The 27,300-nt window shown below is 40.1% G+C and overlaps 1 protein-coding gene across 2 annotated transcripts in view; it reads right to left on the bottom strand.

The window, feature by feature from the left end:
• The window catches only part of mamdc2a (MAM domain containing 2a), a 30,844-nt gene that overhangs the window by 2,547 nt on the left and 997 nt on the right, over positions 1 to 27,300 (bottom strand). The window contains exons 2-12 of one of the 2 annotated variants that reach the window (XM_083886038.1): positions 27,039 to 27,167; positions 19,910 to 20,160; positions 16,218 to 16,302; positions 15,267 to 15,404; positions 13,340 to 13,596; positions 11,371 to 11,464; positions 8,370 to 8,516; positions 4,892 to 5,157; positions 4,085 to 4,181; positions 3,409 to 3,555; positions 2,278 to 2,537 (exon numbers count right to left, since the gene is read on the bottom strand). In XM_083886038.1, the coding sequence (XP_083742164.1) occupies positions 2,278 to 2,537; positions 3,409 to 3,555; positions 4,085 to 4,181; positions 4,892 to 5,157; positions 8,370 to 8,516; positions 11,371 to 11,464; positions 13,340 to 13,596; positions 15,267 to 15,404; positions 16,218 to 16,302; positions 19,910 to 20,160; positions 27,039 to 27,167 (1,871 nt within the window). Of the gene's footprint in view, positions 1 to 2,277; positions 2,538 to 3,408; positions 3,556 to 4,084; positions 4,182 to 4,891; positions 5,158 to 8,369; positions 8,517 to 11,370; positions 11,465 to 13,339; positions 13,597 to 15,266; positions 15,405 to 16,217; positions 16,303 to 19,909; positions 20,161 to 27,038; positions 27,168 to 27,300 lie in introns of those variants that run through there. The other variant, XM_083886039.1, reaches the window with a different exon arrangement.

Genomic DNA, 27,300 nt, shown 5'->3' with positions numbered 1-27,300 from the left:
AATAACATTGTTTTGAATGTTAAGTTTCATTTTGCAGGAGAATTGAGGGGTTTTGCCCATTGTGTGTGTGTTTTTGGATTTTGTGTGTAGAGTTGTGAGAGCATGAGGCAAGCTTTCAGAAAATGTGTGTAAACAATCGAGAAAAACTGTAAAAGCTAAAACACATTCAAAAAGAATGATGTACATTATATGAATTCAGGTTTCAGAAAATGTACAAATGTTGATTTACTTTAAACAAAAAACAATACATATTCAGAGTTATTTTTATACTTAAAAACCTGTGGACAAGGTTTCACGTTATAATAATAACAGTAATACTGTTATTCAATTTCTGACAGATTGCACACCAAAATGACAAAATGTTAATAACTTAGATCCAAAGTGTATATTACATGAGCATTCAAGAGATGATATTTCCCTCATTCTCTAATGAATATTATTTAATATATTTTGATGATGCACATCACAATGATTGATATATGGACCATTACACCCACTGAATCAAACTGTAGTAAATGCTATAGTGTGCTGCTGCCACAAGATGGCAGTTATTTGCAAGATTAATGGTCAAAGAAAAAAACACCATCACATCCTTCATAGGAAGCCGTCCTGAGATCAGATGGAGGAAGAGACACCGTGTCCACTTAGGTATCATGTAATTAATGTGTATTTTTAGCTTTAACTGGTCTTTAACTTGACCTGAACACAGTCACTGCAGACACACAGTATAAACACAATATCACAGCCATAATTAACTGCATTAGGGTCAAGTCTCAACCCGCCATGACTTCATTCAGTGGTTTATGAACTGCTCTTTTGAAGTTTATAGTTTTGCTACCTTTGAGGTTGGTTTCAGTTGGGTCAGTCATATGACTGCCACACCCTAAACCATTCCCTGCTTTATGGTCTGTACTGTACTTCCATGGTTCTCAAACTGTGGACTGTGTACCACCAGTTTCCCCTTGGTATCTACCAGGGTATGTGATCAGAGTAAAGCTGAGGAATAACAAAAAAATTATAATATAATAATAATTAAAGTTACTCCTTCTTAATTTCACTATAGCAGTGTCTGACGTAAATGTGAGGAAGATTTCTTGAGAAAATGTTTACTGTTTCTCCTCAGAGTCCCCCCCTGATGGACATTCAAAACAAAATAATTTGACTTCTTGGGCCTGAGACAATCGCCATTATTTATATACAGTCTGTATTAAGTAAATACGACTGAAAAAATGGTACTATTGATACTAATTGTTGTTTGGTATTGATTGATATTAGGTGGGACGACCACAGTTAAGTTCAGGTCGTATTTCAAGTGAAGGGTCCAGGGTGATGCAGCGAGTCTAGTTTCACGAGTCTGCATGTGTCCCTTGGTGAGAAATTTAACACCAAGATGCTAGATGTGCAGTATGAATAGGAAAACAGATGATGATGAGTATATATGGAATATGGCATGTTTCGCAGATATTCGTTGGGAGTGTAATGGTAAATTCAATTTCGCTGGCTCAGAGCTAAAACTGCCCATCACCTGATACCTGCCCAGTACAGAATACCAGGTATTTTGTGTATAATGTATTGTATATTGTGTATTGTGTCTAGCCTGAACTTGCACCTTCCTGCAGCACCCGCAGGGAGTCGGCTCCCCGATACCTACAGTAGATGAAGAGGGGTGTGAAAGCACCGTCTGAAAAGGTAGAGTCTTTGTCTATTGGAGGAATGCGAAAGGGGTGCTGCCTATCTATGGCCTAGAAAGGAAAACTTCTTGTCTATTGGAGGAATACAAAGGGAAGTTGCTCAGGTATAAATGTGGAGTGTTCAATTTGCTCAAGGTCTTTCTCCAGCAAGGATCACTCCTGTGAAGATTGACCTTTTCCTTGCAGCCTTGAAGAATAAAACCTTGTCAGCCCGTCAGAAGTTCTCTATTTCATTCTTCACCAGCAGCAGAGAAATTTCCACAACAGGTGTGATCATCAGGGTGGACAGGAATAGCAACAAGCACAGTTGAGGGACAGCTCAGGTTGAACGGTTTGGAGATAACGTAAGAGAGTCAAGGTTGAGATGGTTTGGTCACATGCAAAGGAGGGATAGTGATTATTATAGTGGAAGAAGGATGTTGAAGATGCTGGGCAGGAGGAAAAGAAGAAGACCATAAAGAAGGTTCATTGATGTCGTGAAGGAGGACATGAGGACCGCTAGTGTAACAGAAGAGGACACAACGGAGAGGACAAGATGGAGGCAGATGATCCACTGTGGTGACCCCTAAAGGGACAATTTGCTCACCTGGTGTCTGTCATCACAGCGGTAGTCCACCATTGCCCTCATCCAACTGACGGTCTGCTCTCCGCGTCTTCTCCACAACAGCGTGTCCTGCCTTCTGCTGCCTTGGTGCAGTAACACACTCAGTAGGCCAGTGCCAGAGCCATACATGTGATAGTAGAAGATCAGACACTGAGGAAGTGACGAGCCCCGCAGGTCTGAGGTCAGCAACCGCGCTTTGTGACCCGGGCGCATGAGGGAGGCCTCGATGTACATGTAGTGACCTAGAACAAGTGCGAGTTCATAAACAGCATATTTTTTAAGTTAGTTTATTGCTTCCAGAATAATCAATTACAAAATAAAACATACAGGCAGTGAAATATAACAAAATACAAACTACCATTTTGGGCATCCATCTATGTTTTTATAGATCAAGATCATCTTCAAGGGATAGTTCAGGGCTTTTTGAAGTGTGGCTGTAAAAGGTGCTAACTGCAACAGCAGGCACTGCCTCACTGAAAACATGGCTACTTAAAGGGATACTTCACCGATTTGCATGTGGCTTTTTATTGCTAGAATAGCATTATAAAAAAAAGATGTTCTTCCCTCCCTCATTTTTTCACTGAGTTGTAAAAAAAATCTGCGTTTCGCATCATTTTACTCACTCACACCAAATTCCATAGAGAAAATCACAGTTTTTATCCTATTGGCAGGAGCTGCTGGTCTAATGCTGCCTCATTTGGCAAGCTTTTGTCACTTGGATCAATCCAAATCAAGGATTTCAAATGTAGAAGTCACAAAATGACACATTTGAAATGGCTGATGAAGGCAGCAGTGGATCAGCAACTCCTGTGTGCCATCGTATGAAATTGATGATTTTCTCTATGGAGTTTGGTGCAGGAGAGTGAGCGGTTTACAAAGCAAGACGCATTTCAGTTCCAGGAAAAAAGAAAGAAGAAAAATAAGCCAACATATTCTCATTTTAAATGGCTAAAATATGTCCTTCAGAAGAGTCAAGACTCAAAGAGTTAAACAGTGGGATGATGCATTAAATCTTCTGATTCCACGCAGACACAGCCTTCACATAAATATTATGTAGGAGTGCAGTGTCTTCTCTGCACAAATGAAAAAAGCAGGCAAAGAAGAATGACTCACCCACCCCAGTGGTGTGGTCTCCTCTGGGCCCTGTGTAGGACGTAGGGGTATGTCCTCGGACTCTCAGCCAGTCGGCCTTGTCTCCAGCATTGTCCTGAATGTAGCCACATACTCCATTTTCAAAGTTACACTGGCCTGGCAGGGAACCTGTGGAGAAAATTAAATAGTGCATTTGTGAAATAGTGTATTTCGTATTTTCATTTTGTTCCCATGATCCCCGCTGCTTCCCGACATCATCAAAGTAGGTCTTTTTTATTGTGTTGATACTGTGCATTTAAGTGAGTGGTATAATCTGCTCAGAGAAGAAAAAATACTTCATTTGAGGTTTTCAACAATTAATTGCTTGTTAATCAATAACCAAATCAGCTGCCAACTGTTTTGATCATGGGTTCATTTGGTTTTTCATTTCTGGCTTCCTTGCTCTATATACTATGGTCCCACAGTGGTGCAGTGGCTAGCATTCATAGTCAGCATGTTCATGTGGGCCCCATAAGTGATATATTTGGGCTGTCAATCTGGGTCCCAAGTGGGTTTTTCCTGTGGTTTCCATGTTGGCCTCACTCGTCTTTGTCCACATTGGCTTCCCAGTTCCGATTCACGTTGAATTAGTTGCACAATTATTCATGGCTTTAAATTCGGTTTGAATTGTATCAACATGTTTATTAATGTGCAGTACCTGCTGTGATTTGACAGTCTCCCATGCTGACAGTGATGTCATCGATGGCTACCAGGCCACACTCCCAGAAATTTGTGCAGATGCTGGCAAACACTACCTGGCAAACAGAGACAACTAGTAAATATTGTAGTTTATCTATGTATTCAGTGATTAATTCGTACTTTCACAGTATTAAACCCTCATGCAATAAAACAAACAAACATTGACCACCTTAAGAGCAAAATATGACCCTGTATTTAAATATATATACATTTAAATATATGCGTGTGTGTGTGTGTATTTAAATATATTTGTTATACATATCTGTATATATACAGATACATATACATTTAAATTACAATAGACTATTATTCTGACATCAAACCTGATCATTATAAAAATAACAACAAATATGCTACATTTTCTATTCCATACATGATGATGAGATTTTGTTTGTTGGGATAACAGAGCCCGTGAAGTTTTGTTTGCTCATCTCTCAGTCCTGATCTTAAAAAAAACAAATGTAAAAAACACATGGAGTTTCAGTATAAGCTTCAATTCCATTTTTGCATATATGCAAATCAGCAGGCATGGAGTGCATGATCATATTCTGATGACAGGGAGATGGTAATTGTTAATAATAGGTTTTAGTGGGGACGTTTTTGCACTTAAGGTTTTGAGTGTAAGTATTTATTCACAAAATATCCAAACCTTTGGCCTTTTTTTTTTTTTTTTTTGGCTGTGGCAAAACTAATTCTTTAAGATGAAAAGCTCTAGGACTCTAGCACAAGGGTTAAAAGCTTCAAGCTGCCTTGGCATCATCCATACCTTGGAAAGCATAGGCTTCATGTAGGTGACCTCCACCTGAGTCCACACAGCTCTGGACGTGTCAGCAACACTCCACACCTTCTCCTGGGCCACATTGTTCTCATCGAAAATGTACAGCACCAGAGAATTGTCTGCTTTTCGAAATCCATTTAGCATGTAGTAGAACCTCAGGCAGTACTTGTGGTTCCCGGGTAAAAGAGGACCATGGAGGCGACCCATATAACCAGGCCTTGACGTGAAAGGAGTGTTTGCCAGGAGGAAACGGCCTAGGAAAGGTAGGACAAAAACAAAACATGAGGGTAGTATTGGTAGTGTCTGTTCAGCAGCAGCAGTACATGGTGCTAAGTGAAAAAATGTGCAGTCGTGGTAGGGGAGAGGGATTCCACAAAAAGAGAGGAGACGATGCTTAAAGATGACCATGTATGTATGAAAACCAGTGCTTGAAGTGGGCCGGCACTGTCCGGTATGCAGTAATGTGATGTGTCAAAACCTGATTCAGGTCCGCAGGTGTGCGCACAGCCCTGTTAAAGCTGTGTCGTGGAATTCATAGCTGCTTTTTCTCTGGATTAAACTGTCATCATGGGCAAATTCTGTCTGTAATTATAGCACAGATACATCTTTGGTTGGTATGTCTGATATCCTTGTTGATGTGCATGCTTGGAAAGTACAGGAACTAAAGTTATGTACAAATATTTTGAAATAAAGAAATAATAATGGAATGTGTTATTTTTCACCTAGTATACATTATACCTGTAAAGGGCTAGTGCAAATATTAATATGCAGTATTTCAGTTGCCAAAAAGGGAGTTGGGCTCATCCCTTGAGGCTGAGGGGATAGTTTTGTCTAAAAATCACTGAGTTTCATTTTGGGGGGAATATATACAGTTTCAAAAGCTACCTGATGCCCCAGGATCAGCTTTACATAAAACATACTTATGTTGGATAATAACAGAAAAAGTTTAAAGCTCACAGAGTGGTCCTGTTGCACATATATGTGAGTTATGGAGGTCTACTTACATACATTAACTTGTTTTTATGGTCAAAAACACCTAGTTGCTGTAAACGAGCTGATAGAAATCTCTCCTTACTGACGCTCTCCTCAGCCGCGCTGTTTCGGACTGAAATCTCACAACCAGAAGACAGACTGTGTTGTGATTGACATAATTAGCACACCAGCTCTCAGAAGCACAGCTCCCCCCTCTGGAACAGTGGATGCACTGCTACTCATTATCAAATGAAACACCTCCACAACGGACGTTATTCTTCTTCTGTGGTTCAATGTACGCAACCGGATGTGCCCGGACTAGTGCCCGGAGCAGGAGGATCTGCTGTTCAGGAGAACCGCTGTTTACATAACCGGACCGGATTTTTTCAGAGATCTCACTGAGCCCGAGATTACAATAAAACACAGCGTTCTCAGAAGTGGCTGAACTGTTTGTTTTGAACCTTCAGGGCTTTGTAAACGAGGTAATGACGCAGATACACACTATAAAACAGCAGTAATTGGAACTTCCTGTCTACGTCCGCTTTAAAGATGAAATGCACAATAAAACAAACAAAAAGAAATGACAAAGTGGTTTATTGTGTTGATTCTACAGAAGTAATTCAATAAAATGTGCGCTATCTTCAAAACAGACCTTGGTGCACAATGTTTTCTTTCATTTCTGAAATGTGCTGCTAATGCAAGACAGACCCTCGGATCACAACCTCACATGTTAGAGGAGGCCGATACAGCTCATTAAGTTACTGCCACTGACACGATGGCAAATATCTTGACATTTTTCCAACAATTCCCCCATCAGCTCAGTCATCTGGATTTGTACATCAGGTCAAATGAGCTCATTGACGAATGCTCCTTGAGCAGTAAATCCCTGGTGTGATGCGTTACTGGTGTCCTGTATCCCCTCTGCGCACTGCATGTTTTTTGGACAGTGGGAGGAAACTGGAGAACCCGGCGAAAACGCATACACACAGGGAGAACATTCAAATATTCATGCTGCAAGGCAACAGCACTAACAACTACTTCACCATGTGGCCTCTCTGAATTATTCACCAAATGACTAATGACCAATGACTAAAACAACACATCACAACACCTGCAATACTGTGAAAGGAAAAGTGAAAAAAATCAGATTTTAACCTATTCATCACAAATGTTAATAGGTTCTTCCTGCTCCTGCAATTAATCCCTCTCTCTGACAGAGACAGAGAGACATGTGATGCTGCTGAAAATATTACTTAAGCCATGTTTCCACCAAGTGAAACGGTTCGGTTTGGTACAGTATGGTACATATTTTATTTTTATGCGTTTCCATTAGGAATAGTGCCAAAATAACCAGCCCCAAACTTTCCATTCTTCCACACCGTTCCCTCATTGTACCAGAGTGAAATGGTACGGTCAGGGTGAAGCTAGACCCGCTCCATCCACGACAGTGTGTTTGGGTGACAGAAAAACATCGCTCCCTTGCGATCGGTGTAAATATCCCATTGAAATCGAGGCAAATGGCCTCAGTTTATTCTAACATACAAAGCTTGACATCTTGTTGGTACAAAGGGCCACAAACCGAGCAGGGAAAAAATAGCTGCTGGATGTCTGCAAGGATATTCCTTTTTAAATTGTCATTAGTTTTCATTTTTTATTTATTTATTTATTTATTTATTTATTTACTTTTTCAGTTTGCTTTTTATTCAACAAATTTAGCAGTTTTAGTTTTTATTTTGAGGAATTGACTAGTTTCAGTTTAGTTTTTATTTAGTTTTAGTCTTAGTTTTTTAGGTATTAATGAGAATCTTTGACTTATAGATGCTGAAAAGGATAAAAGAATGTGTGACACTAAATATGGATTATCCTTTCATTTCATTATTTTAACCTTTAACACCTTGTCTGTAAATCAGAAGTAAAACTTCAAATGGTCTGTATTCCAGAATGAAGTTGTGGAAAAACTGAAAAAAAAGACAAAGCTCAATTTATCTACAATTGATTGGTTTTAGTTAGTTTTGCTTTGTTAATTTTTTGTTGTTGTTGTTTGTATTTTTATTTCAGTTATAATAAGGCCTGGTTTGATCTCGTCTGTTTGTTGTCATGACAAAGGTACGATGTCATGCTACGTATCTCCATACTGTACCAAACCAAACCGTACCATGATGGAAACACAGCATTAAATGACGTCAGCAAAACAAAGAACGAGTCAAGTGACAGTTTTTTTCTGGCCGATTATTTTTCTCGACATTTAGACGGAGCTGGAAGTTTCAGAGCTGAGGATCGGGAGATTTTCATTGGGAGTGACGAGGATGGACCGGATTAGAAATGAACATTTTCAAGGGAGTGCTCAGGTTGAACAGTTAAAATAAAGTAAAATAAAGTAAGAGAGTCAAGGTTGAAAAGGTTTGGTCATGCGCAGTGGAGAGATAGTGATTATATTGGACAAAGAATGTTGAATAATGGATTAATACACCCTGGACAGCATGTGTCCACTCACCTGCTCCTGTAGTATGGTCTCCAATCCTGTAAGTGTTGGGTTTGACTGAAACTCGGCTCCACACCTTGCTCTCCGCTCTCTCCTGATAGTACAGACACAGGCTGTTCTCAAAGTCACAGTTGGCGATGGACGGGTCTAAAGTTGGCTCTGGAACATAAAGCACAGCATGTCCACCATGATCCTGAGAAAACTGTTAAGAAAATTTATCTAAGTCCAAGAAGGAAATACCGTGAATTAACGTGAAATCCCAACTGCTCCTGCTCCTGGTTTGTGTGTTCACCACTGATGTGTGTTACTGTTGTGTTAAATATACACAATATACCAAGTACCACCTGAGAAGATACTGAGCTCTCCATGTAACACCGTTATTTCCAACGTTCCAGTATTTCTCTCTATTTTGTGGGTGTGTTCTGCTGTATGGAGCCCCGGACATGACATGGTCAAAAAAAATTTACAATTGTGGCCACAAAATACTATTTTGAATATACTGTCACGAAATAAGTACAACGTGCGCACAAAATGATATTTCGTAGCCACGAAGTAGGTATAATGTTCAAACAAAGTAATGGACAGCTGGGTAAGCAAATTGAGCGCGCCTTCTCAAAGGTCTCAGGTAGAGGCAGAGGGTCGACAGCTACGTGATGGAAAGGGGAAATGTCAATATGATTGAATTTTATTTTAGGCTGGGAATGAGCTACAGAGAAAACATTTTTACCAAGAGATATTTAAACAGAGCCAGGTTGCTTTACCGGTGGACACTGGGATAGATTTCATTGTTGACCAACTGCAAGGCCCTGGAAAGGATCACAGTTACCAGTGGATGTATACAAAGTGTAAATAACACGGCATTTCTATCAGGAAAGAAGACGTGAGGATCCTCCTCTCTCTGCAGCACCCCCTGCTGATGACCCCAACATGTATTTACCCCCAAAACAAATACATCAAATGAAGTGAAAACAATAAATTGATTAAAAAAACCTAATAATTATAAATTGTCGTGGAGACGTCTTCAGCGACTCGCTCCCTTTAATCATCAGAGAACATTTTCCACTCTGCGCTGCCTGAAGACATGGTTATGCACAAATTCAGAAGAAATCAGAAGAGAGCTTCTCCCGTGCGTAAAGACGCAAATGTCGCTGTTCACCATACAGGTGCTGAAAAGTGACAATGCATCACTCACCGTCAGCCAGGGCAAAACAAAAACATTTCTGCATTTTGACCATCACGAGTGGGGAAAAGTCTAAACCAGACACGGTTACAATTCAAGCTGCTTTCCCTTCAGTATCTCCAGATGTCCAGTAACTGTGTCCCGTAAGGTGCGCTCAATTTTCTTACCCAGCTGTCCAGGAATGATATTATTATTACTTCGTTCGCACATTATACCGAAATATTTCGTGGCCACGTTGTACTTATTTCGTGGCCACGTTGTACTTATTTTGTGGCCACAATTTCAATTATTTTTTGACCATGTCATGTCCGGGGCTCCGTACTGCTGTGGTTTTTGGCCTTTTCCCCCACATTTAAAGTAACATTAGTGGCTGCAGATTTACAAGCTAGTTGTAAGTATTACAGCTAGTATTAAGAAAAGTTTAATACATTGTCAACTGTGTTCTTTTCTCACAAGATCTGCATTTTACTTTTGCTCCTTTTCTACCTTAAGCTGTTTTCTGACACTTTGCCCTGCTTATATATAGTTTTTTATTTTATTTTTCAACCAGAGCATGGTATTGATTATATGGTGGCCCACAAGGAACACAGAACAAAATTACAATTTCTTGCAAAACATTGTACAACTTTTGTGAGATCTGACACATGTTTGGGTTAACATGTGCTTCTGTGTCAGTCTGGCCCATGGAAACTGAAACCAAATACAACAGTAGAGCACACACAGGGGTGAATTATGGGCACGCAACCAACACATTTCTTTGGAAATGTGGCAGGAAACAGGAGAACCTGGAGAAAACCTACGCTCACACAGGGAGAACATGCAAACTCCAGAAAGGACCAGGACACAAACCAGCTACCGTCTTGCTGTGAGGCAAGAGTGCTCGACACGTGCCCCACTATGTGGCCATTATTCTTCATGTTATCTTTCATTTTAGTAGTTCAACCGAGCGGTTATGTCTAGCTATACTGTGCAGTTTAAAACAAAAAGACTGACTGGACAATCTTACACAGCACCACTTCCTTTAAACCTGTCTTTCAAATAAGAGTGACTGATTTCTGCATTTTACTAATTCCTGTATAAACCTTTTGTCACAACGCTTGACAATAAAAACAGTGCACATGCACAGAGAAAATAGGTTTCCACTACCAGATGAGAGGGACACCTCCTCCATGACCCTTCTTATTTGCCAAATTCCCAAAAGACCATGTGACCAGAAAATAAACAATCTTCTACAGTTTTTGCCAGCACTCACAAAAAAAAAAAAAAAAACTGTAAACCTTGAGTTTTTTTTCCCACTTCCATGTCTTTTTTAGGGCTCTGTATGGTTGATCTGACTAACCTTTTACTACTGGTTTTAAGTTTCACCTCTGTGAATCTCTGATCTCTTAGACTTTAGAGCACGGGTCTCAAACAGCAGCAAACAACATTAGTGAATTGTCATCATTATAATGCTAGGATTCAAATTTGACATCAGTATTTATCTATTTCTCGAGTGCTCAAATGACTTTGTACTATTACAATATCCCTATATATGAATTGATTTGACTAAACTTGACTAAACACAACAGATGAACCTCTCTGTCCCCCATTTTCCCTTTCACCCCAACCAGTCAAGGCAGATGCTGCACATCTTTGAGTCTGGTTCTGTCAGAGTTTTCTTCCTGTTCCTGTTTTTTTTTTTTTTTTTTTTTAATCTCTACTGACGCCTAATACCTGGTCACTGTGTGAACTGTTGGGTTTCTCTTCTCATAAATAATGTACATTGTGATTTGGTGCCAAACACATACAACATTTATTTGATTTGATATACTTGATATTGTCCAGTTCTCTCACCTGTGTCAGTGTGGCAGAATTCAGGAGAAAAGGAGATGTCGTCTATGGCCACATATCCACCTCTGGCGCTGTTGAAAGCCACTTCAAACACAACCTGGTAATTCACACAGAGATAAACACCAACCATTTACAGATGGGTAATGAGCAATACACGACTTAGGGCTACCATCTGGAGAGCATGCTCTGTGAATTGTAAAAGACATGTTGTAAATCCCGATGACTTCTACTGATGAGCTGAACCAGATGTGGAAGGCAGACAGTGACATCAGTGTACTGCAGGATAGGTTCAGGAACATGGGTCAGTTAGCCGACCGCTGCTTGATGGAAAAGCTCTGTGCAACTCTTGGCTCCACTATACAGAGGAACTGACCCACTTAGTAGTGTTACGCAAGCTTCTTTCCACAGCATCAGGCTGTGGGAGATGTTTTGGCTCAGTACACAAAGAAAAGGACAGGAAAGGCAGAGAAGTAATGTGGAAATACACAGAGGAGTGGAGTGTATGTGCATGTGTCCATCTGCCCAGCTGCACACATCAGCACAAACACAGTAATTAAACAGAGAAGTACCAGATGTCTCTTTTTCAGGATAATTGGAAAATACATTATGCAGCATACCATGAAACGATGGAATGAAATCAAAGGGAATTAAGACGCTCACCGAAAATAAAACTGCCAACACATTATGTCTGAAAAGACTTCCCATTGCCGTATGCACAAACATGGCCATCATTCCACCCTGACCGGGGACTTGATGGGACCTGGTGTGACATGGTGATTTCAGATTCTTTGATTTAAACATACAATAAAATATATTCAATTCAAATGGATTTTTTTTTATTGCTTGCTTTTTTTTTTTAATTGAAATTGCAATGTAAATGTTTAAGGAGTAAAAGTAAGTGATAACAAAAAGTAGAAACTGAAAAATAAATTGACCTAGTGTTTTTGTGACAATCAGTGAACGCAACGCGCAGGCTGCAAAGTCATCCACTGTGTTCTCCTTTTCCTCCACAACAACGGAAAAAAAAACATGGTTGGACTATGTCAATAGTTACCAGCAGTTACAGTTCAACAAGAGTTAAGAACTGATGTTCATTAATGGTGAGTCTGAAATGTTATTATACTCATAAATGCTGCTGTGTGTGGTCATCATGGGGCTAATAGTTGCTTCACTGGCACCGACAGGCAGGTTACAACCTCCTGTGTTACTGTCAGATTAGCTTCAGCTTACTCTATCTGTGTACGTCTTAAAAAAAAAAAATTCTCGTCCACATGTCTGGTGTATGCACGTAAACTTAATCCCACATTCAGCTCTCAGACAGTGTAGGGTGCATGCACGATGTGTATGCAGCCATTTTTCTCCCAAAATTAACATGTTATTTCTATCACCTTCAACCCAATTTAACCCAAAATTGTGCATATGGAGCAACCGTCTTCTTCATCGTCTTTTTGACGAAAAACAAAACCACGCCAGACACCAACTGGACTGGAAGGTGTTCGAACACTGTACTGTAGGTGAGCTCACCTATGTCTGTGTAGGGAAACTGTGGTCCGCCACGGAAATGGACCGATGAAAATATTGTAAGACTTCTGCTGATGTGGAACGTGTGCCTGATAACACTGACCCCCTTTGGCATTAAAATGACAAAACACAGTCCTCCTCAGTTGTCCGCTTGTCAAACACAACTGAGGAGGACTGTTGTGGATCCGTTTGCTTGGATCTTGATGTGGACACCAGAGACGCGTGCTAATACCAGGTGTAAATCCATATGGTGAAGTATCTGATCACAGAAAACACATTTTAATGCCAGGTGTAAAAGGAGCTACTGATAATCTTCCAAAGAACATCAATGTTCCGACTAATTACCTAAACTGTGTTCAGTTGTCACTCAAGGGGAATGTGGCTATTTATTTACTTTAAAAATTTCGTATCAAAACACACAACACTGACCACCCGACCCTCTAGTACTGACCTCCAGTGGGTGAAGGGCCTTGATGTCAATGCTGACCAGACGCCAGTCTGCAGTAGAATACACCTCTGGCCTCCATATCTCCTCGTAATGACCCAGCTGGTCTCTGGTGAAAACTGAGAAAATGTTCCCCCTCTCCTGGTCTCGCTGGTAATAAAAGGACAGGCAACCGGCCATGGGCACCGTGGTCATGGGTGAAGTCAGCTTGGCTACTTCTTGGAAGTGCTTGGCATAGACAGAGTCCACATACATGTAGTGTCCTGGGGAAGAAGAAGGTCAGAATGAGATGAATTCACATGATCATGAGCTGAGAGAGTCTTGTTTACAGGTTGTGATGTGGCGTACTGTGTATAATATGTTAAAATCAATATGAAGATATCAACAGTTTGCCTGAATGAACCCAGCTGGGTCTGCCACCGATTTGATTTTGCAATAAGGACGAGTCTGGTGCGGCTTAAAAGTCCAGTTCTTAGGAGAGCATGTTATTGTACAGACAGTTTGTTTCAGGGTTGGCTCCAAGAAAATCTATTGTGTTCATTCCTTGCCAATCTGAGCCTGGTGTAAACCAAAACATAGATAATGAACATGACGAGTATTCTGTGTACATTAATTTTTTGATGTTGTTTCTTTTCTTGTTGGCAGTAGATTCAAATAAATCACTTCAACTTCACTTAATCACAGACTAGCGCATTCTTCTCTAAATCCTCAAGAGCAATAATTATTAATAACTTTGTACACAATAATCTTTTTTTTTTTTTTTAAGGTTTATTTGTTCTAATTGAGTTATATATAAGGGAATGCTACTCTGGTCTCACCTCATTGCAATGAATATAAAGCTACTGCAACTAATACAGTATTTTCACAGTCAAAAATGCTCCTGTGTCCTGATGTTCAAAGTAAAAATTCCACTGTGGCTGACGCGTCAACTGCAGCAGTCAGTCCTCACTTTTGGACAGCAGCATACTGTACAATTGTAACCATGGATCACAACACTGATGGTTTGAAGTGTGGTTATATGATGTACAGAGACACACAGAGGTTAACGCTGACTGCTCTGACCAGCTGAAGACATGTGCACTCGCTCTCACTGTAAACATGTTCGCTAAAATCAGACTTTAGCCAAGTAAAGGTCAAATGTGTAAGAATTATTACACCTAATGGTGAGACCACACACTTCAGTAAATGGACTCCTCTCTTTCTCTCTCTTTCCCAAGAGTGTCCAGGAACATTCATTCATTCATTCATTTTTTACTGCCTTGTGAAAGATAGGAAAACACTGTGATCAGTGACCAGTCAATCACAGGGCAAACAACCAATCATTCACTCTCAAATGAACACCTCCAGCCAATCTAGCAGCCAACACATGCACATTATACGGTTTGTTTTTCTAAGACTGACCTGATGTATCTGAGCCAACACACTAATTTCAGGTCTGAAGGCGGCGAACCATTATAAAACACATTCAAAGGTGGTTTGAGGACACATTCCTGAGCATGCAAACCTTTAACCTTTCAGTCAAAGTTGTCAGATCTGCAGCAGTTTTTAACATTTCTCAGTGCTCATATTAAGGCTGGACCGCTTATAAATAATACCCCGATATATGAGCTGCACACAGGTTGTTTCTCTGGACTCATGAAAAGTTTTCTTTTTGTTTCTCAAAGAGTGAGAGTGACAATACACTGTAAAATAAAAAAGCTACTGTTTATGAACTGTATGAAATCATATGATAATCAACAGCCAATTAACATTTCCTTCTATTTCAGATAATACCATGTTTATTGTTTAAGATGTTATCACTGACTTTTTTCAATAAAATGTTGTCAATGCCTTGTACTTTTTTTTAAAGCTATACTTACCTTTCTTGCATGTCTCACAGCAGTGTGTGTGTGTGTGTGTGTGTGCGTGCGTGCGTGCGTGCGTGCGTGCGTGCCTCTCTGGTTATTGTTGGTGTCGTCTTCAAGCAGGTTAGACACAGGTTCTGTGGCCACACTTCCCCCAACATACCAGTTGACATTTGGGTTCCAGCTGTTACTGTAGCCACACAGGTGATGCTCTTCAAAATTACACTCTGGTAAAAGGAACATCAAAGACAGCCATCACTCCTGAAACTCAATCTCAAGTATATATATATACATATATAAACACACAGGGTGAATTCCAATGCCTTGCTTAAACCTCAATCTTAACCCTCAATCTCAAAAAAGTGATGTCCCCATTCTCAGAGAAATTAAGTTGAGGGGCAAGTTTAAGGGCTGTATTGCCCTCAATATTGAGAGTTTCCAAGACCACCCTTGGGAGCAAGGGCTACCCAGAATGCATTGCATGTTTTGCCATAACAAAGATGGCGCCGAAAGCAGCGAAACGAGTACGCTACAAATTAAGTATTTTCTTTGTTAATAGAGATATAAAAATTATGAAAACGGCAATTTTTTGTGACGATCTTTTGTCAATAGTCGGCCGGTGCGGACAAGCGATCGTTTGCTATGGTTTACTTTTCAATAAGCCGTGGTGTGTGGTAACTGTCAGCTGAATATGTCCGTGGTTGTGGTATTTGTATGAGTATCATCTTATAACTAACTGACAACCTAATAACTTGATTGAAATAAAATAATAAATAAATAATCGTGATGTAAATGTGTTCTTCTTCTTCTTTTTTGGAGTTGACAGACTGGACGCAGCTTTCGTGTTATTCTGCCCCCTACAGTCTGAAGACGTATCTGCATTTAAGGGGTGTCCCATTTCTAAGTGACAAAATAACCCTCAACACTTGGTTTTGAGAGCCAGTTAAGATAAGGGTTGAGCTTGAGGGTTAAGATAGGAATTGGAATTAGCCCACAGTTTCACATCAGATTGAAACATTTCACTTAATGCGGACACTGACCTATGCAGTAACCAGGAACGATGTGAATCTCAAAGATGGCTATGCTATTCCCCAACCCATGTTCAGGTCGACCTTCAAGAAGGACCTGTGGAGGTAAAAGGAGTTATAACTTACCAAAAAGCAGTTTGTCACCTCGCCTTCACTTACAGCATAAGTCTCAAACTCACAGCCCTCCAATCAATTTCACGCAGCCCACGATTTACTATCAACTTATTTCTGTATGTTTATTTTTTATTATAGATTCATTATGCAACATAAATATACATTTTTATTGTGAACTGCAAATCATTCCATATCAAAACACTTTTATTATAATATTCTATGTCCCAAAAAATCATCATTGCGACAACATGACAGAATATTGTGATATAATTTGAAACTCATATCGCCTACCTCAGTTGCTTTTTCTCAAAAAGTTGGACATGAAATACATTTTCCACAGATTAATATTTTCTGTATGTAACACAGCGATGTAAATAGACACAGATGCTGAAGTGAACACATGAACACACAAACGCTCCAAAACTGTTCTAAGATAATGGGACTTGAGCCTCGAGTAGAACATTTTAATCCACACATTAGTTGAAGACACCAGCACACTGGCGTCTTCATCACCACCTCCCTCTTCCTCCCTCCCCAGTTTCCACAACACAATCAGTGACAGTAATAAATTGTTACAAGGAGTAAGTCAGTGAGCTCTGTCTGCTTATTTTGTGCTTAATGTGCCCACCAATCTCACATGAAGAATAAGAAAAAGCTAGGAATCATCTAAATTAATTGTAAAATTTAAATAAACGAGCTACACATCATACAGTCCATGACTATCATTCAAGTGGAGTTCAAAAACGTTCTGTCGCTCGTTTACAGCGAGTGAAAGTGACATATTTCTGTTCCTTTGGGGCATACAAATCTTTACCATAGACTGTCACTGTGCACGAAGGCACACACTTGCAATGCAAAAGATAGGAAAACTCTTGGGCACACAATTCAGCGACCAAAGACCGCCCACAGCCAAGCCGACTGGCAGGTCTGTAAAAAACACCAACAGGATCAACTATCACCGCACAGCCAGTTTTCAGTATGAAAGCTGTGCATGCTTTTATACATGAGGCCCCTGGTGTTTGAAATACTTTGTTTGGATTTAACCAAAAACACCAAATTTCAAAACAAGGCAGCAGTAGATCAGCACGAGTTAAAAATGCTGATTTTCTCTATGGACTTTGGGGCAGGAGAGTGAGCAGTTTGCAAACATTACACAGAAAAGGCTGTGTTATTGTGCTATTCTAATAATCACTATACAACCATGCTTTTAAAAAAAACAACCTATCCCTTTAAAGGTTTTAATTCCCCAAACAGAAAGTCACAAAATTGGACAAACTGTGATTTATTGTCATTTTCAATGACAACTATTGGTTAGCATATAAGTTGAAGCTCAATGTAATTTGTTTAAAAATAGTAGCTGGGAGCAAAAGGAAAGGAGGATGCTTCCTGAAATAGGAACCCAGTGGCAGGCTTCTACCCACAGTCTGCGCTGAAGTCAGCACAGTCCAGTCAATAAGAAACAAGATGTTCTCATGGTTTATTTTGATTAATTTTAGTTTTTTATATGTAGGTAGGTATTTTTACAGCCACATTTCTGGAACACATTTGGTCAGAATGGCTGTCAAAAGTCTTATAATTTGAACTTTAACTCAAACTGTCAATCCATTAGCCTCAAGGCCCATCATATATATATATACACGACATTTTGAGCTATAAACGTTGGAACATTTCATGCCATGTTACACTATTCTTGTTTAGGTTCTTCATCCATTTGACAGATTTTTCTTTCCAGAAAACACTGGAACAAAAGTCAAACTTAAAGTCTATGCCTAATGAAGTACATGAGCAGAACTTAACGAAATGTTTACCCTAATGTAACAGTTTTGGATTCATTGTGATGGTTAAATGGCTTGTTGCGGGGAAATTGGGGTTGTCTCTACTCCCATGTTAGTAATCAGGTCATGCAAAGACCCGGGTCTCACAAGAAAACACAAATTGCTTTATGGCACTACACACACACACCTCCTTGGACCGGCTTTTTTCCAAATGGTACTGAACTGAACTGAAAAACTAATTAGCAAACAAAACAGATGTTGTATTTTTGGTTTAAACTCTCTTTTCTCTATGTATTTACTGTATGTGTATTTGCACTTCCTCGATGTTGTATGAATGATGTCTGAGGCTGGTCTGTTTTCAGTGGGTGGTTATAAATGTGCTGGCAGCCACGATGAAGGAAAGAGTCTGCTTATGAACCCATATCAGCAGAGAGTGTCACATATTATTTCAGAGTTACACAGAACTCTGAACATCACGTGACTCGGTTTGCTCACAGCACCATGTTGGCTGAAAAATCATAATGGAAACAGGTGTAGCAGACTTACATAATTTAATAATTTAATTTAGTGTATAATAAAACCATGTACAATAAACAAGAAGTGTATGTTACACTACATTTAGCATGGGGATTCACAGCTTCCTGGTCGGCAGTTTAGGAGAAACTTAACAAACCCTAACCCCAAAACAATTGTGTCCATAATTCTTAAAATACAGTAAGTTCCCCTTTAACTTCCAACCGGGAAGCTGTGAATTTGGATGACTTCTGAAAACTTCAGCAGTGTGATTAACAATAATATCGGATATGATGTGATCACTTTACAAGCGTAATCTATTGACTGTGGTTTCCCATCATTCCATCTTCTATGCTCGCTTTAAGTGTTTTATAGCAGTGATTCACCTCTGCCATCCTCAGACTCTTTGGCTATTATTCTGTCCACGACTGTTTCATCATCCTGGCTCACAACATCTATCCACCGTCTACACCTTTTATGAAAACAACCAGTGAAGAGACGAGATGCCTGACATATTGCCAGGTATATACACAACCATTCAAAAGTTCACCTATGTCCCCTATACAACGTTTTTGTGTTTTCCATTAAACGTCACACTTTTATTAATCAAAATAGTTGCTAAATGAATAGAAAATATAGTCAAGACATTGACAAGATTAGAAATAATGATTTTTATAATTTTGCCCTTTTGTCAATGCCAATTTTGACAATGTACCATTAGAACACTGGAAATGGGCCTCAATGTATATTATACATTGAGGCCCATTTCCAGTGTGCCCATTTCCAGTGTTCCATTAAAAACCAGACGTTTGCAGCTAGAATAGTCGTTTACCACATTAACAATGTATAGAGTGTATTTCTGATTCATTTAATGTTATATTCATTGAAAAAAGTGCTTCTCCTTCAAAAATAAGGACATTTCTAAGTGACCCCAAACTTTTGAACGGTCGTGTATACTGCCAGTCATATATACTAGTTTTTTATGTTGCTATTGGAATTAGAATATTTAGGATTTAATATTAGGACTCAAGCCTGACCCAGGGCTTTACCATTCCAAACTGAACCGTACCATGATGGTATGTCTATGGATGTGTACAGTGTCATTGCCTGCCAAAATGGCGTTGTTTGGTTGCATGACATCACTTATCGGGGTAGTTTTAAGGTTGAGGACTTTCATAATCATGGTCAGCTCAATAAACCCATGGTATGGTGGTAGAACAACCCACACATCTCCTCTCTACACAGACTTGATCATCATTTATCAACATTCTCTGACTTCTTCCCAATCCCAAGCATCCCTACCTGGTAGGGGATGGTGGTGTTACGTAGGTCCACGCTTGCGATGAGCCAGCTGTCAGATGCTGTGTTGGCATTCCAGAGCTGGTAGTCAAAGTTATCACTGTCAGGTCTGAGGTGGAGATGAAGGGAACCTTGTCCAGTAATCTGGTACACAAGTCTCAAACAGCTCCAGTCGTGTTGTTCCAAGACTGGACTGACGAGAACTGCATGCTCTTCGTCAGACAAGACGGCCGAGTCCACTGTTATCAAATGGCCTGTGACGACAAAATTAATATATGACAAGGACTGAAAAATTGATCATTTTCATAATGAAAGTGCAATGTAAAACAACACAATCAGGACATCTGCAATTTATTGTTATATTTCAGAATGTTTTATGACATTTGCAAATTTAAAAAAAAGACAAATACACCCTGGAAACAATTCACAAGTTCAGTTAATAAAGTCTATGCCTAATGAAGTACATAAGCAGAACTTTACGAAATGTTTGCCCTAATGTAACAGTTTTGGAATCATTGTGATGGTTAAATGGCTCTTGGGGTTGTCTCTACTCCCTGTTAGCAGAAAACCAGCCTCACAAGATCATGGCTGCCGAACCGGTGTCCTCAAAATCAGGTCTCGCGGGCCACTGATTGGTCAGAGAGCCATCCGACACATGAATCAAGCCGAACAATGGCGGACTGAAGATCAGTTATAAAGACTTAGCAATCCTAAAAAACGTGGGTTAATCTCCAACAATTACCAGGGTAATGTCTAAAATCTCAATATTTAACAGCAAAGTCTGTTGTATTTAGTGGCAGCGCTGCTGATCACAAAGTACTGAACAAATAGTTTTGATTAACTGATTCTAATGATTCAGTTACACTGAAAACAACTGATTTACATGGCACTAGTCACTCTTTTGTGTGTCGCGTGTAAAACGAAGTCACAGCAGTTTCATGCAGCCGTGCAGTGATGACTCTGTGTTGACTTTGTACTATTTTGCAGTGGAAAACCCACTTAAACCATGCCATGCTGAGGCTAGGCAAGCTTGGACCATAGGTGTAAAAGGGGCTAAAGCTGTTGTTGCTGCAGATATATTTTTTTTACCATTTTGGTCATACCTAAAAAAAATTCAGCATATGTTCCTGTTAGTCAACTCACCAACCTGCCTCTGGCTACTGTCTAACTTCCTCCAGACGTTTAGATGTGGTTCCAAAATCTCCTTTGCCCTTAGACTCAGCAATAGTGCCACAGGGCTCTATGCTAGGCCCCCTTCTCTATTATCTATAAAGTGTAATCACAGTTCATCTCTGGAGGAAATGAAGAAAGTTGAAGTCTAGAAACTTGCATTTGGATGCACCCCGATGTTGCCTTGAACTCTACCAAACTAAAATGACTCATAACGGACACAACGGACAAACCCTGATCTACTACTCATCAACAGGAAGTGTGTGATTACACTGCAGATTGCTCACAGCAGGAGAAGCTGCTGATGTACCACTTATTGTGCTGACACATTGCATCTATGTATGCTAGAACAGCAACTTAGTCTAATATTCCTTATACACCTTGTACTGCATGGAGAGGCAATGCCGGTGTCTCAGTGCAGCCATTCACTTCAATAACCCGGAAGTAGTACAGTCAGATGAAAGGTAAGTTAATCAGAGGAATAGCACATGTTAGATGTTTTGGAGATAAGGTCAGAGAGGCCAGAAGGAGAATGTTTGGTCATGCACAGAGGCACAGATAGAACTACCAGGCAGGAGGTTCGAGAGGAAGACCAAAGAGAAGATTTATGGATATAGTGAAAGAGGACATGAAGTTAGTTGGTGTGAGAGAGGAGGATACGGAGAACAGGGTAAGATGGAGGAGGTCGATTTGCTGTGGCGACTCCTGAAGGGAGCAGCGGAAGGGAGAAGAAGAAGAAGAAAGACGAAGAAGTACAGTCAGGTGAAACTATACCTGGCCCCATCTCAACAGTAGAGGGCAGCAACTGTCATGCACAATGGTGGATGACAGTGGATTTGCGTATTTTAAAGTAAAAGAGTAAAGACTAAAACCTTGTGAAGAGGCAGAGAGGCAAGTCAGTGGATATAAACAGTGTTTATGGAGAGTTGCATTAAGTGCACTCAGTCTCTAAAGCAGGTTGGGGAGGGGAAACAGGGGATTTACAGTTGTATCTGAAATGCCTTTTTTGGTCAAACACATCATCAACAGACTGATGTGACTGGATCTCCCACAAATCAGCGCTTTTATGAATCACATAATAAACATGGTGACTCTGCAGTAGACTGAATGGACGTGTGATTGTTATGGTTGCTGGCATGTTTGTGGTTGTTGGCAAGCATCTTGCCAAAAGCCACAGAAGAGTTTCCCTCATTTCCATGTCATCTCACCCTTTGCAAATGGACTGTGTGCTTCTTTGGTGACTATGCTGCACTGCAACTCTGTGCAAGCTCTAAGATGTACATGAAATGGTTCAGAATCAGAGTCAGAAATAATCCCTGGGGGGAAATTGCATATAACAAACCACGCACACAGTTTTCTGTTTTACTTTTGTTTCATAAATGACAGCCAATTTCCTTACTTTAAAACATATCAATTTCCTACAGGCAAAAAAAGTGTGTCATTTTGTTCCCTCCTCCCACCTGTATGAGAAGGATACAGTGACATTTCCATTACTTTCAGGGAAAGTTAAACAACAAACAGCTGGGACACTGAAGGTTCCAGTTGCTGAGGTAGACAAAACTGCTTGGCACAGTAGTCATGCATGGCTCAGCAGCTCTGCGCTCCGTTTCCATCGACTTTCACTATTTCCATTCTGACTTGAATCCATGTATTCAGATTTAAATAGTGAGCTGGTGAACGGCGGTGTCTGCAAACATTGCATTGAATCCATTTGTAGTACAAATGGTTTCATTAGGAATGTTGTGTCATGAGCCCTTTACCTTGGGTTTTTAGTTATGTTTCTAGTTTCCTGTTTGCTTTGCTTCCTGTTTTATTTTGAAGTCGTTCCTTGTGTGTACCTCGTGTAATTTCACTTCCTGACTCGTCTATTCCTCTGGTTTTTATGTTGTTGTTGTGTTTTGCCTTTTTGTTAGTGTAATTAATTATGATGCATTGCTGTTAAATGGGTTGTATGTAACATTATTGATTGACAATTTTTCCCCAGTCAGTTCAAATTTTGTTGTGATGAGTTTTGATGGACTCTCTGGTAGTTATACAGTAATTCCTCATTTTTATTAGCTCCCACTTAAGTTTCAGGAATACTACATGATTTCTAGATCTTGGCATGTTCTATTATCTGAAATACTAGAATTTTTACTTCCAGGTACCTGTAACTTCATAACTTTGTGTAAATGGTAAACTTAAGCACAACATGTTCAGGTTTTTCATAATGTTTTGTAAAAAGATTCATTAAATGTAAAACAAAAGGAAAACATTGGAGTTCTTGTTGTTTATATGTTATTATGCCATTATTGTACTTGTCTGGCCCACTTGAGATCAGACTGCTCTGTATGTGGCCCCTGACTTACCATGAGTTTGACACCCCTGGTTTATATATTTACTTATATTTAATTTCTGAAAATAAAGACATTGGACCTTTAAATTTGGTTACTGAGGATGTGTGACCCACATGTGAGGACATTATAATGGAAAAACTTGTCAGTGAACTATGGACTTTGTTTTGGTGTACTGCAGGTGCTTTTGCTGGCTTTGCTGGATAAGAGAAGAGCACAGTCGTGTTGTGTTTATGGAGTATTTTACAGCCTTAAGTGCCTCTAATATTAGCAGGCCTTTTTTACTTGAAGTTGTCAACAAACTGGCTGGGATGAATGAGTTCTAAACAGACGAGAGACGAGGAGCACTCGACGTGGTGGTCTGTGGGACAGCAGTTAGGCCCTGACAGCTCTCCACCTCACTTCATCCATCCCCCGTCTTAGTGTTTATTCTGTTCCAGCACAGTCTCAACTCTTTGTCTCTGATGTCCCTATTTAGTGAATATAATCACCTAGTACATCCATCCTGGTTTCTCCCACAAATTGTCGCGGGTTCTTTTTTTGGTGCAGCTCAAACCCACATTGCCATAGCAACCAAACAGAAAACACTACCAGAGCCGTCTTCTTTTTTATGAGCCTATTTGCTGCCACAGTGGGTGTAGTCTATCACCATCATCTTCAAGGCCAGACTGGTGGTTGCAGCTCATACCATCACAGTCTGCTTGGTGGTTGAGTATACAACACGCTGGGTCTTTGCTGAAGCTTCCGTTTTGGGGGCAGAGATTTGTTTTCAGTGCCACGGGAATGTTGTAGCATACTGTCTTCACTTAGCGCACACACAGAGAGCTAAAGGCTTGGCTGGAAGAAAGATGGCACACACAGAGTTTATGGTGCCGCCGCTTGTCTTAACAGTTGAAACATAAACTGTGCTGACGGATGATCATAAACAGAGGGAGCTGCCTTGGAGACTGCTGCTTGTGGCTTGATGCAGCGGGGTCAGTGGAAAACAAAACAGGGAGTTGATCGGAATTGTGATTTTGTCATGTGGAGCCAATCCAAATTAAGCATATTTCACTCTGTAAACCACTACGACCAAGTTTAAAACTTAATCAGGTCCTTTTTAAATAAAAACATTTATACCAATAACAGTGTGTTTATACATGCTAATCAGTTATCAGGCCATCAGGTTTAACAATTAATGCAAAGCTTTCTTTGAAGAAAATCTATTGTCCACTGTTGGGGGAATCTGGTGCATTTGTTAAAATGACTTCACCTAAAATGAGGCCTGTGACAGAGTGTGAGATTATAATATATTATCATAATTTGGTTATCACATTCAACATTAGGTGTTTTAATTACAGTTGTCCAGGTTATTATTTACTTAATTTTCGAAAATTACTTATTAAAGCTCACATAGAGTGGTCCTGTTGCACACAATGTTAGTTATGGAGGTCTACTTACATATATTAAAGCGGAACTAGACCGGAAGTTCCTATTATCGCTCTTTTTTTTGGTGTGTATCTGCGTCATTACCTTGTTTATGAAGCCTGACGGTTCGAAACAAACAGTTCAGCCACTGCTGAGAACGTTGTGTTTTATTGTAATCTCGGGGCTCAACGAGATCACTGAAAATCCCGTAATAGTTACGTAAGCAGCGGTTCTCCTGAACAACCGATCGTCCTGCTCCGGGCGGTAGTCCGGGCACATCCGGTTGTGTACATTGAACCACTGAAGAAGAATAACGTACGTTGTGGAGGTGTTTCACGAGCAACAGTGTCTTCTGACTCTGGGTCTGACTACGGTTTAAAGTCAAAAAAGGGACTGCGGCGAGGAGTCGTGAAGAAGCTATTTTTAAACATTGTTAAAACAATGTTTTGATAATGAGGAGCAGTGCATCCACCGTTCCAGAGGGGGGCGCTGCGCTTCTGAGAACGGATGTGCTGGATAGTACTGGCCAATTACAAGACTCTGTCTTCTGGGGGTGAAAGTTCACTCTGAAATATCGCAGCAGAAAAACACCGTCAGAAAAGAGGATTTCTATCGGCTAGTTTACAGCAACTAGGAGGTTTTTGACCATAAAAACAAGTTAATATATGTAAGAAGACCTCCATAACTAACATATATGTGCAACAGGACCACTCTATGTGACCTTTAACTTGTTTTTATGAACAGTTTTTTTTTCTTTAGATCAGCCCTTTCTTGACCAGACAAGATGCTCATTGCTCCTCAGGTCATTTGAGCTTGACACCCCTACTCTAGATTGACCCCAGCCACAGGGGGCAACAGCCAGGGTACTCCTATGTGCTGGTTCCAAGCCCGGATAAATGACAATTATTGCATCAGGACCGACATCCAGCATAAAAATCTCTACCAAATCAAATACGGAATTCTGTCGTTTTCCATTAATCTCAGACGGAGGACGGTTTGTTATCCAATCTGTCAATCAACTTTACCCACAAGCACAACTAACGTGGTTTTCCACGTGTCCCAAGACAACTTCTTCCCCTGCTTCAAAAAGCAAAGAGGAGTCCATACAATATGTGGCTAGCGCTGTTGTTGCTGTTGATGTGGTGACACACAGGATTTAAGAGGAGGAGGTAAGAGAAAACAAATTAAAACATCTACCAACAATTTCAGTGCATGAGAGCTAGAGTGAGAAATGCAGAGTCCACTTTGTGTTGAGCTCGGAAGAGCAGCTATGAAGAGCAGCTATGAAATGCAAACAAGGAGCCACATACATTGCAATACTTCTGCAAACACACATGGAATCGATTATCCGCTATCTTGTGGTAAGTGACCCACTTCTAATTAGGAAGGTTAAAGGATAAGTATGGAAATACTTTGGTTTTGTGGGTTTTTCCTGCCATTTTCTCCCATCCCCTTTGTGTTGTCCATCTCGGCTCATAGTGGGCGTGGTTTCCCTCACATGTGCTCCTGTTCATCACATGTACCTCATCAACTCATCACTGCTGTACTGTCTACACCCTTGATAGTTTATTTTCTGCTAGAGTACAGAGTTATCTTCCATCGTGATCTCAACTTCCATTATTTTTGGGATTAAGTGTTCTGCCTAAAGTAAAGTAGAGCACCCCAAAGAATCAAAAAATTATATAATAATACAATAATAAAACATGGACAATGCACATTCTGCAAAACAATATTCACATATTGTGAAGGGAGCTTGAACATGTAGATTGTTCTTTATGCTTGTTTGTGAAATGGAGATAATTGTCATCATAGTCCAAAAGCAATCCTGAATTCATCATCCTTTAAAATAATTTTAAATATAGAATAATGACAATAATGGTTGCAGCTGCTTTAATTAACAGATAGATAAATGCAAATAATGATTGCTTTGCTTTGTTCTTTGTCAGTTCAGGACAGTAGCTAAAAAAGTATTTAGTATTATACCTTTATTTCCCTGTTTTCAATGCATTTGGGTTGTCTGATCCCATGTTTAGAGCTGCTGTCTGACCCTGGGTCGCATATAATGGACATTTTACAACAAGACTGACATTTTAAATCTCAATTTCAGACTCAAAGCAGTTTACTTTGACTCTGTGACCTACTTACTCTTCCTACCTAAACGTTTCCTAATTGGAAGCACATTTGTTTGTGTTAGTATGCAGAGTTCCTGCATGGCACAGTACCTTCTTCATTCATGCTCCAGCTGCCTGAGTCGGATGTGTAGCCACAGGTGCCCAGTTCAAAGTTGCAGGATCCAGGCAGCAGCTGTGGCTCAGCCACAATGAGTCCACACAACAGCAGCAGCAGCAGCACTGCAAGAGACCGACACATAAAACTCCGTTACAAAAAAAATGGCTTTATGTCTCAGAAAAGCCTTAAAAAGCAAAAATAGGATTATCATTTAAATTAAGAACATTTTAATTAAGGGCTACTGTGTACTGTTGA

This window comes from Microchirus variegatus (genome assembly GCF_963457635.1).
Source record: "Microchirus variegatus genome assembly, chromosome: 3".
Lineage (NCBI taxonomy): Eukaryota > Metazoa > Chordata > Actinopteri > Pleuronectiformes > Soleidae > Microchirus > Microchirus variegatus.
The sequence above is the reverse complement of the archived record's forward strand: the minus strand, read 5'-3'. Positions and strand labels throughout refer to the sequence as shown.